This window comes from Amblyomma maculatum, chromosome 1, assembly GCF_055883805.1.
Source record: "Amblyomma maculatum isolate TAMU_Amacu chromosome 1, ASM5588380v1, whole genome shotgun sequence".
Taxonomy (NCBI): domain Eukaryota; kingdom Metazoa; phylum Arthropoda; class Arachnida; order Ixodida; family Ixodidae; genus Amblyomma; species Amblyomma maculatum.
Window position 1 is genome coordinate 111,988,044 of NC_139344.1, and position 12,506 is coordinate 112,000,549.

Below are 12,506 nucleotides of genomic sequence, written 5' to 3' on the forward strand. Positions count from 1 at the left end.
AAGCCTGCGGCTGTAGTGAGATCATTGCAACGCAACAGTGCGGGTATTTTCAATGCTCGGTGATCTAAGGTGTGTACGGCATGGCCGGTGATCATGTGCGGGGATGTGGGATGAGAGGAGAGGGCAAACAGCATGTGAAAGTGCCAAAATAACTTGATCATTGGTTCACAGGCTGAACATACACTATCAAACAGTGGTGCAGTTGAGTAATGCTTGAGCCCCTTGACAAACAGCTAAAATGCCAGCCACCAAAGAATGATGCTGAAGCTTGGCTTACCGTTGTTTCCAAGATCAAAAATGCGAGACAGCCACCTCTGAACATGTACTGTGGCCCCCACAATTGTAAAATTTGTAGTGATGCAGGATAGTGTTCAAAATGGCGGAAATTTTGTGCACTGTACTCAATGCATAACTAAACTGAAAATTTTGTATTAGCCATGACTGCATCATCACAATTTTACTACAATACTGACACCAGTAGACAATTCAAGAGGAGCCCCTAAATAACTTCCGTGCATAAGTGTCAAAAGAGAGTCTACATCATCTTTTTGATTAGACACTCGAAGTCAACAAACCTGAGAGGAGACTTTGGCACTGATGGAAAAATAGTTAGCAGCTTTGGGTTGATTTCTTCATTAAGCAGCTGCTCATAAATTCGGACAACTTCCTCCTATAAGGAAAAATATAAAAATTAGGCCACAGTGGCAAATTGCAAGTGAGTAAAACATCAGCAATAGCCCTGTACAGTAGAAGTATTTTTTTTTTATTTCAGACAACAAAGCTGATGGTCAGAGTGACTGCCACTTGTACAGCAGTTGCTCATGTGCCTCTGCTTTCTACTGCCCATTTGTGAAGCAAGCACCTTGAATTTTGGCTTAAATGACATGGCTTTGAGCAGTCCAGAGCGGATCAGTCTGACACCCATCTGTAAGAGTCGCATGCTATTTCGACTTCACTGCTCTGAGAAGGCAGAACAGGATAGCGGAAAAAAGGTCCAGTTGATACACGATAAGCTACGAATTGATGGCCAGTATTTTTCTTGGGATGATGCCTCTAACTGCCACAAACAGATTTCTGAAACTGATAGCTCACCAAGCCGCAAACAAAATTCTAGAACGAACAGCTCAACGTCTGAAAGCTAGCTTTTGCAGGTGCATCAGCTCCGGCTCCTTTCATTCAATGCCAGAAGTATTGTGAATAAAACAGATAAGCTAGAAGATTTGCTTTTGTTATATGATCCTCATGTCTGCGTCATTTCGGAAACTTGGTTGCATGAAGCCATTCGTGACGCCGAAATAATTCCGCCGAACTATCATATGTACAGAAAAGATAGGGGTTCTCGCGGTGGTGGCACTGCAGTCCTAACAAAATCCGGTGTTCATGTAACAGTTGCAGATCAAATCCAGGAACACGAAAGTTTGTTCTTGAAGGTATCTATCTGGGGAATGTCATTTTTTTTGTGCTCTGTATATCGGGCTCCAGGGGCTGATGACTCTTTTATGCATCAGTTGTATGATCATCTCCTGAGACTAAGGGGGAAAAAATAACAGGTGACATTAATCTGCCATGTCTAAACTGGAATCGTTTAAATTATGGTTTCTGGTGACTTGGCGATAGATATTATGTTCACTCTGGGCCTCCAGCAGGTTGTTGATAAAGATACCCGGGGAAATAGTATTCTTGATCTTCTATTCCTGAGCGAAGTATTTTCCGATGGAAAGACAATGGTCGAGCTTGGTATATCAGACCACAAGCTGATATCTTTTGGCTGGAAAATTCCTGCGCAGAAGAACTACAACCAAAGAACAGTAAAAACAATAAGAGATTTCACCAAACCAGACGATGTTGCGATTATAGATTATTTAGATACACATCTTGATATAATCGAAAATAATGTTGAACTTTCATGCAACGTTTTGAGGAGACTGTAAAGTACTGTACAGAGCACCTTTAAAAGTAGTTCAAAAACAGCGCCTGAATCCTTGGATAAATCGAGATATTATTCAGACCAAGCGTAAAATAAAAAGACTGAGAAAGAGGAGCAAAGTGACCCCCCCCCCCCCCCCCCCCCCCCGCAGATTACGGAGCTGAAACAAGGATGCGCACTGCATTGCTGAATATTTCAATTTATATTTTCAAAGTCTGTTTGCAGAACGTAATCAGTGTGAACTTTTCAGTACTAGTAGCCCGTCGGTAGATCATATTTTAATCAGTCGTGAAGGTGTCCTGGCATTGCTTTTAAATATAAATATTAGGAAGTCTGCTGGGCCTGATAACATTCCAAATGCTTTCTTGAGGCGATATTCTGAACAAATATCTGAATTCAATTCTAATTTTTTTCAGTTATCCTTAAAATTAGGTGCAGTACCATCAGTCTGGAGAAAAGCACGTGTTGTGCCGGTACACAAGAAAGGGGACTGCCAAATTGTTTCAAATTACCGTCCTATATCTATTACTAATACGTGTTGTAAGCTATTGGAACACATTGTCGCTGGTTTCATACGAGTTTTTGAAAGATCATAGCATACTATCACCTTTTCAGCATGGTTTCAGAAAAGGACTCTCCCCTGTGACTCAGCTCGTAACAACCGTACATGAGCGATCCCAAATACTTGATTTATCTGGACAAATAGATGTGCTCTTTCTAGACTTCAGCAAAGCTTTTACAGAAGGAACTCAGATTTTTAGATGGATGAGATCGGGCTCCTGGTGCTATGCTGTGGCATCATGACGAGTTTCGTTTCCCTTTCTATGATTTCACACTTGATGGCGTATATATGCATCGCACGCTTGGTGAAATAAACAGTTGGAAGTCAGCAATCTATTCTCTTGTGCCTTCTCATCCCTTCTTTATACCTGCGCTGTTATTGAAGTCATGATTAACCAACTAGCCCAACGAGCATCAATCTTTTGATAAAGTTCCCCATGGAAAGCTATTATATATATTAGATAAAATTGGACTTCCAGTTGGTATCATACCGTGGATTTGTGCTTATCTCAAAAACAGAGAACAGATTGTTGATGTTAGAAACTGTACTTCGAGAGCACATCAGGTCACCTCAGGAGTCCCTCAGGACAGTGTGCTAAGACCCTTGTTATTTTTAATTTATATTAATGACGATTGATGTTGTTCCTGGTAATGTGTCCATTCGGTTATACGCGGATGACTGTGCTGTCTTCAAGGAAATTGTGTCCCATGATGATCATGATGTGTTGCAGAGATGCCTTGCCAAAATTACTCACTGGTGTTCCAATTGGGGAATAGAGCTGAATGCGGAAAAAACTGTACTTTTACGCGTAACAAGAAAAAAATCGCCTAGCATTTTTTCGTACTAACCTGGAAATAGAACTGTTCTCGAAGTCGACAAATACAAATACCTAGGCGTTACTCTTAACAATAAGCTTACATGGCCAACACATATCTCAGATGTTTGCTCAGCTGCGCGAAAAAAATTATGGTTCATAAAGAGAAAGCTTAAAAACGTGCCTGTAAGAACTAAAATGTTAGCCTACAATGCAATAGTGAGATCTAAGTTAGAATATGCTTCCGAACTTTGGGACCCGCATACTATGAAGGACACTAAAGAACTCGAGCGAGTACAGAGAAAAGCAGTGCGATTTATATACGGGAAATATGCCAGGAAGGATTCGCCATCCTCAATAATGTTACAAAATAGAATACAGACACTCGAAATACGCAGAAAAATTAATCGTCTTGTACTGCTACATGATACTCTTCCTGGAAAATATAATATGATGCTACCAGCGTCCGTATGTCGGCCTTCTACGAGGAGAACACAACACAGTCATGAGTATATGCTTGCACCGATCTTTGCGAAAACAAACGCTTACAAGTACAGTTTTTTTCCCTCGAACGATGAACGAGTGAAATTCACTTCCCATTGGTGTATTTCAGTCCAACGATTTCATGGTTGCATTGCAAAATCAATTTTGTGCAAGTTAGCGATGTTGACGTCTCATTTGTGGTTCTTTTTGTGCATTATGTTCATTTCATGTTACATTTTATACGCTTTTCTGTGCCTTCTTTTTGTTTGTGAATAGCCCCCCCTCCTGCTTGGGCCAAAGTATTGGCCTGCAGTATTACTAAATAAAATAAAAAGTGCCACACAGTACTAGTAGGTGCTTTTGCAGATTTGCGCAGGCATCTGCAAGCGGAATGAGGAGGAGAAAGATGAGGTTTGAGAATGGGCACACAGAGGAGACTGTGCGCCATGTTGCCATATTGATAGCCGGGGAGATAGCCAGAGATTAAAGACAGTCAGAGACAGCATGGAGTCTGCCCTTCTATATTTATGGTGCCAAAACCAGGGAGGGTATCGTGAGCTCCACTATCAACTCTTTCTGGAGGTCACGTAAAGAATGCCAACGACCCTCCAGGAAGATACCAGGAGCTGCACTAGCGAACCCCGCCAAAGACAGACAAAGAGGGCTTCAGCGAGGCATCATGGACCACATCAAAAGGAAGAGCATCATCCAGCGCGCTTCTCAGAACCGGCTTAGTCATGAGGCAAGTGAACTATTGAAATCGAATGCAGAAACTATCCTAGATCTGAAGCCCATTCTTGCGAGACTGAAAACCTGCAATGGCTGTTTACGTGTGCTAAATGAGAAGAGTGAAGAAGTGAAGAAACTGCCCCACGAACAATGACATTCCTCTACCACCACATCGAGGCCCTTCAAAAGCCTGCTCCTGCTGCCTACAGTCGTTTTATGAAGGCAGCAGTTGAGCTTACTGCAGCAGCTGTATCGTCTATGAAAGCAGCTTTACCGGAGAGTTTCGCCGTTGAATCGCTTTTTGACTTGACCGCCCCTTCTCTCATTCAGCTTAAAGAGACACAAGTCAAAAGTTCCACCGCGGTCACACCGATGCCCCACTTCCCTTTTTCCGAGTCAGCTCCAAAGGCTTTATCGGAGGAACCCCAGTACACTGAGACATCGCAGAGAATCATGGATAAAAGTGACAAACTCAACTGAACTCACAGCAATGTCAGCAGTCCCTGAGGAGCGGCTGCCATAATGAAGGACATGCCTTTGGAACAATCATACTGAAATCAGGGACCGATCTAGATGGTGCTCTCCCAGAGTAGAGAAAGCACCGAGCCAGTGACACACATTGAAAGACGGGCACAGACTTCTGTGCAGTTTACAAGCAAGATTGTTTTTGGACCATCAAAGAAAGAAGACTGCGATTGAGCGCAACATATTGATCCTGTGCCTGACGACGTACACATGAAGCGATCATCCAAAGGAATCAGCTTTATCAGCCTGGGGAGGTACGAGACTTGCTAGGAAGAGATCATGGGATGTAGCGAGAATGACCTCACTTAAAGCCCCTAGAAGCCGTCAACAGAAGACAATAGAAGTGCATTCAGTGCCTCTGAGCAAGACAGGAAAGACAGTGAACAGCAGAGATAATCAAGCTCTCTTGAAGAGCTCAGTAGTGCAACATCTGAAACAAATATGCAAGAACAAGACACTGCAACCGTGATTCCAGCTGACATGCTGAGCTCTGCGTATCCTACGAAAGATGTGGAGGTGAAAACTGAACACCTTGGCTACGGTGTTATTACACAAACGCAAGAACTGAGCTGTGCAATGCCACAAGCACTTGTGCAGTGTGAAAAGGTGGTGAAGAAAGAGAACGAATCATCAAACAGCCTGGAAAAGCAGCGGCTACTGTTTGACAAGCACAGAAAGAAAGGCCAGTGCGCAGAAAAAGAGCATGATGGAAACCCAGAGTGTTTGATGTCAAGGCTGTGCATTTAGAACTTCGATACGCAGCTATGAACATCCAGCGTTGAGGTCACAATTTTATTCAGAGAAACAAGACTGATGCCGATTATGCTTACAGTGAAGCGGGACGAAGTCTCAACAAAAGCTACATGTCGGGAAGCAGGGCTCCAACAATCAGATGGCATCCAAATCATGCGCTTTGTCCATGGTGTGCCAGCTGTTCCACCTTGGATATATCGAGCACTACACGGCAGTCATCAGGAAGACCGAGAGCAAGCAGGAGCCTTACGAAGCGAGCCTCAAGCCAGAGGTCTAGCAGGAACTGCACGAAACCTTCAGTGCTCTGGGCATCGAAATTGTCACTCCTCCAGAAAACGCAGAGCAGCTAAGTGACACTTTGCTCTCAAAGTAGCATGTCACTTGGAAGCAGAGCAAGTGGAGTCACAGCTGATACCAGGAGGGGTGGTGCTCTGGTCCCGGTCCAACAGAACCGGAACCCCTGGACATCCTGCAACATTGACAAGGGCCCATGGCTATGATGAAGCTCAAGCATATCAGCGATATCTTAATCAGTTACAACCATCAGATGGACCACGACACGAAACTGAAGCAGATGCTGGACAAGCGCTATCAACGATCGGTCTACAACTTTTACAACAGCTTCTTGGATGCCATCCATCAGTTGCAGGTTGTCATCACAAGGGGTGCCACAGGTTGCTGGAAGAGTACCCAGCTGCTACAGTACATACTGATCTCCTATATGAACAGAGGAATTGATGTATTGTAGTCACTCAGCCCAACAAATCAGCGCAGTCAGTTGCTAGGCATATAGCAGAAAAATGCTCTGAAGACTTGAACAGTGTGGGGGCTACAGTGTGCGATTCGAATCTGTGCTGCCACGCCCCTATGGATCCATCTTGTTCTGCACTGCCAGTGTCCTGTTGCGGAAGTTAGAAGGTGGTCTTCGTGGAGTATCTCATGCCATCATTGACGAGATTCTCGAGCGAGATGTCAGTACTGACTTCATCATGGTGGTTATCAGAGACCATAGAGACCTGTTCCAACTTCGAGCTATGCTTCACCTCGGGGCGTGGAGCCTGTTGCACATTTGCGCAGGCACCTGCAAGCGGAATGAGAAGGAGAAAGACAAGATGTGGGAATGGGCGAGCAGAGGGGACTGAGCGCTATGTTTAGCCTGGAGGATAGCCGGGGATTAAAAACAGTCAGAGGCGGCTTGGTGTCCGCCCTTCTTCTATAGGTGCATCAAAACATAAAGTAGGTGGAAAGAGCATAAAGGAAGAAAAGAAGCTGCCTTTAGGGGCAAAAATACGGGGGATACAGATGCCAAGTAGTCGTGCGCCACATTTGAGCCTACAAGGAGCCACATAGTACACTAGTGCTTAAAGAAATAATATCAATTGTACACCATGGCTCCAAGAATCTCTCACTTAAAATTTGTCATTGATGTGATGAATGAGATACAGACTTTTAAACACTGATAAAACTGCAGTTCTGCACGTTACACAAAAAAACAATGCTGGTTCCTGCCAACGTCGCCTCACAACAGTAACATCACAAGGACACCGTTATCACCATCCAGAAGTCCCTAAACCAGCTGACTATCTTGGAATAATTTTATCTCTGAAATCCGCTTCACTGCAATTACAAAGCTGCATTCCTTGCGACAAACTAAAACACATTCCAGCAATATTAAGTTTTTGGCAAACAATGCTTTCTTTAGGCACAAGCTCAAATATGCTTCCGTAATTTATGGCTCGCACAATATAAAAAAATAACTACCAGCTAGAGTTCAAGAAAAAAAGTTTGTTTCATTTTTCAAAAATACAGAAGACCTGATTCCATAACAAAACTAATGAAGACAACATTTTGTTGCTTCATGCATGCAAAAAACTGAACTGCATTTCCTTCCATCATAAAACCTTGGCATGTCAATTTAGAATTGTTTCTTCACTTCTCTGGCACCCCACTTCAAGAAGAGCCGTTCACAATAAAAGAAATTATTTAGAGCTGGTTTCTGGTTTGGTTTGGTTTATGGGGTTTAATGTCCTAAAGCAACTCAGACTATAAGAGATGCCGACTCTGGAAATTTAGACCACCTGGGGTTCTTCAACAAGCACTGACATCACACAGCACACAGGCACCTGGCTTTTTGCCTCCATCGACTGCTGTGCTGGAATTCGATCCTGCATCCTTGAGCACAGTAGTCGAGCACCCTAAACACTGCACCACCGTGGTGGGGCAAAGCTGCTTTTTGTCAAGCACAATTGTTTCTCTAAAATATACGATTAGAAAGCATTTTATCAGTAATGAAAATGACAACAAGCTTCTTATTGAAGTTCTTTTGCAGCACGAAAAATTGCAATTCATGGCAGCAATTAGAGATGTGAAGAAGTGGCAGTTCTCAGCCCAGCTGAACCCTATACTTCCAACAGGAAGGCAAGCCTGGTCCTGCGCTCAGACTTAAGCCCCAGCTTGGGCCCAGCCTAACCTCCCATAACTACAGCTGAAGTGACAATGACACAGAAAGACATAATTATGATGTTCACGAGAAGAGAGGGTGCTGCCTTTACTTCGGCAACAAGCAATCACAGTGATGCAGAGCACACAAACCTCCGCTCGTTGAGAACAAGCAACAGAGGAAGAGATGGTGATGCAAGGCCGCAATCGTCACTGGCTTTTTTTTTTAATGGGTGTCTTTCTCACTATGAGCTTCTCTGGGCCGAGCAACAAGAGCGACTCTACACATAGCAAATTCTTTGCCTAGACTCAATGCACACTTTCACTTCAGTTATGTTGACACCAGGGGCAAGCCACATCACAAGTCGTGTGAGAACAGACTCCGCGGCACTAACCTTGAAATGGACACTTAATCACCTGCACCAGTCATAAAAAAGTGGGAAAAGTGGAAGTTTGCACTCAGTAGCCTGCAAACAGCCTTTCTCTTTCATGAAGAGAAAGCAGTTACTGGAATTCTGGAGGGGCATCACTGCATGTTGAGGACAACACAGAAAGCTATGGAACGAAAAATGGTTGGGGTAACATTAAGAGATAGGAAGCGTGCAGAGTGGGTCAGAGAAATAACTCAAGTTACTGACATTCTAGTGGAAATTAAGAAGAAATGGGCATGGGCAGGACATGTAGTGCGAAGAGAGGATAACCGACGGTCGCTTAGGGTAACAAACTGGATTCCAAGGGAAGGAAAGCGTAGCAGGGGGCGGCAGAAAGTTAGGTGGACGGATGAGGTTAAGAAGTTCGAAGTGGATGCAGCTAGCACAGGACCGGGTTAATTGGAGGAGTATGGGAGAAGCCTTCGTTCTGCAGTAGGTATAGTCCGGCTGATGATGATGATGATCACTGTATGCATTAAACTTGAGTGATTTTTCCCGCTTAACCAATTTTTGACAAAAATCACATACTGCTGACCTTGAAACACTAATCCCTTTATCAAACTTGCATTGGTATTTCCCTTTAATTTCTCTCTAACACAGGCCCAGCTACAACAAATATACTAGACGAGATAAAGCTATACACTAGTATGAAAACATGCTTAATCTACAGCCTGCATAATACATACACCCCTTTGCACAACCTTCATGAAGCCTGGTATGGTGGAAACTAGTGGCAAGAATTCTAGTTGCAGTGCCAGAAAACAAGACTGTCATACATCGAACTAATATGCTGAAAACGTACTATTTGCGATGCAGAGTAATATAATGAAGCATTCATTACCAGCTCAAAATCACAGTACTAACTACCTCAATTTTCACAACCCTGAATCAGATAGACTCACACTTGACTTGCACAGGAAAGATGAATCGTTGCGCAATGCTGCAGAGAATTCCTTTGGACTAGCATCAGAACCTAGAGATTTGATAATCTGGAAAGAAAAGAAAAGAAAAACAAAATAGAATCAAGCACACCTTCACAGTCAACTTCTGCGCCTTCGGCAGCCACGAAACGTGTATAGCCACAACATTTATTTGGGAGGAGCATAGGGAGGGTTGGGTGCGAATGAAGAAAATAAGAAAGAACAACACCCACTTTTACTCCAAAACACTCAGCATATCAAATGTGACACAAAGTGTAAAAACGTGAACGATTTACTTTCTGCTTACATAATTATGCAAATCGCTAGCACACTTGAAGTAACAGTCTTCACTCTATCCATGCAGGGACAAAGTGCAAGCTGCCAGAGATGCAGTATGCTTACTAAATGATAAATTTGTGCAAAAGCTTGCAGCGACGCAACAAGAGCCTAAAGCTTCTGTGGTGGTAATGCTACCTTCACAGGCGATGAAGCAATTCAATTTTGAACTATGCACTTGATTTACAATATACACCTGCATATTTTACAGTTTAACGGTCCATAGACGTTCAAAAATTATCAAAATATAACATTTGCTTATCATTCATCATCAGCCTGACCGCGCCCGCCACAGGACAATGGCCTCTCCTGTTCCTCCCCAATCCTGTATCGTGCCAGCCGCAGCGAACTTAGCCCTGCAAAATTCCTAATCTTAACTGCCCACCTAACTTTCCTGCCACCGCCTGCTATGCCTGTCTTCTCTGGGAATTACCCTGCCTTCTTAATTTCGACAGGAGCAACTTGGCTCTGTTCCCTGACTAACTCTTCTCTCTACCTGTCTCTTATTATTACAGTTATCAATTTTTATTCCCATGCCTTGCTGCATTTTTCTCAATTTCAGTTGAACCCTTTTCATTACTTCAATAACAGCGCAGGTAGAAAGAAGGGACGAGAAGGCACAAGAGAATAAAGCGCTGACTTCCAACTGTTTATTTCACCAAGCTTGCCATGTATATATACACCAACAAGTGTGAAATCATAGAAAGGGGAAGAGAAACAATACTCGTCATGATGCCAAAGCATAGCATCAGGAGCCCAATCTCATCCATCTAAAAATCTGAGTTCCTTCTGGCTCAAGTAGAGACTGCATATCCACACCATGAGAGTGAGATAATTACAAGAAAATTGGACAGTTGGAAGTCAGCGCTCTATTCTCTTGTGCCTTCTCGTCCCTTCTTTCTACCTGCGCTGTTATTGAAGTCATGATTAACCAACTAGCCCAACGAGCATCAACCTTTTCATTAGCCACGATGTTCCTGCCCCATAGCTGAATACTGGTAAAGTACAGCTGTTATATTCCTATCTCTTGAGGGGTACTCGTAAACTGCCATTCCTGAATTGAAAGTCCCTAACAAATGCATTCCATTACAATTTTCATCTAATTATCTCACTCTCATGGTGTGGATCTGCAGTCTCTACCTGCCCTAAGCAGTCATCCTATTGTGAACTGCTGTTCCCTTCACAGACTGCTGAACCTTAGATTTCTGCATATTCATTTTTAAAGCCATCGTTCTGCTCTGTCTGTCTCGGTCATTGATAATGCTTCCCACTCAGTGCCCTGAGTTACATAGCAAGGCAACGACATCAGGAAATCAACGACCCAACTAAGGTATTCGACACTCATCACAAAATTGCCACTCCAGATTTCCGAACATCACTAGTAAACTCGCTGGAGAAGTCGTGTCTCCCTGCCTGACTCCCTTTGCTTATTTTGATTTTATTACATTCTTTATGAAGGGCTACGATGAGTGTGTAGCCACTATAAATATCTTCCCATTATTTTTGCACGTGGCTCTTCTGCATCCTGGTTGCGTAGTAAGTAGGGCATTACTGGTCCGATTTCCACACAGTCTAATCTTTTTTCATAAAGAAAAGGGTACATACCCACAGGAGTGAATGTGATTTATTGTTGAGCAGCCTTTATAAAACACAATCCGCTCCTCTGCTTGATTGAACTCTAAGGTTTCCCCGATTCTATTAGTGATTACCTCGCCAATTTACTTTGTCGGCAACAGACAGTCAGCTGATTGGTCCAATTTTTCAAGTTCCTGATGTCCTGTTTCTTAAGGATTACAATAATTTTAGTGTTCCTCCAAAGTTTTGGTGCACTTAAGGTTGTGAGGCATAGCGTGTACAGGGTGGCTAATTTTTCCAACACAATCACCCTACCGCCTTCCCAACAGATCTGCAGTTATCTAAATCGCACCAGCTGCTTTCCTCCCTTGCTCTGCTTCTAAGACTTACTTCATTTCTACTTGCTGGTTACCAACATGTTGTCCAATTCCTCTGCAGTACTGCCTTTATCATTTAGGTCTCAAATTATGTCCCCATTACTTTGGCTAGGGCAAAGAACTATGCAGAACTGCTCAGCTATTGTAACTATATCTTATTTGTTTCTTGCCACTCTTAGGTTACCTCTGTTCTTTAGAGCATGCTCAATTTTCTCCATGTTATACTTCCTTATGTCGGTTACCCTGAGCTTATTGATTATGTAGCTTTGATAATCAGATCTATAGTTCCTGAAAGAGCTTACTGGTATCCAGTCTAACTAGCCTACAGTCACCTTTCATTGTACTGTTGAAAATCTGCTGCTCTTCCTTCCCTTTTGCTTGTACTCCCATAGTGCAGGCACAGAAGAAATAGGTATAGGGATGCTTAGCCCCTCACAAGTGAGCACTGTATCAGAAGTGCTTTAATATAAGAGAAAAAAGTGATGAACTGTTCCTGCTTGATAACAGTATGGTGCCATGGTGTAAGGTCGCAGTGGGATTCTCTCGTAAGATGATTAAGCAAGCAATACATGCTTGCTTAACAAACAAAATGTGCGTAAAAAGCTACTGTATGCAGCAAAAGCACTGTGCTCATC

At 43.2% G+C, this 12,506-nt stretch overlaps 1 protein-coding gene across 8 annotated transcripts in view; it reads right to left on the reverse strand.

Annotated features, from left to right (window-relative positions):
* LOC146203505 (uncharacterized) overlaps positions 1-12,506 on the reverse strand; it is a 114,933-nt gene that overhangs the window by 54,417 nt on the left and 48,010 nt on the right. For all 8 annotated transcript variants that reach the window (XM_084588812.1, XM_084588809.1, XM_084588811.1 and 5 more), the window contains 2 exons: positions 9,566-9,652; positions 576-670 (listed from right to left, as the gene is read on the reverse strand). In XM_084588812.1, coding sequence (XP_084444938.1) covers positions 576-670; positions 9,566-9,652 — 182 coding nt within the window. The remainder of the gene's footprint in view (positions 1-575; positions 671-9,565; positions 9,653-12,506) is intronic.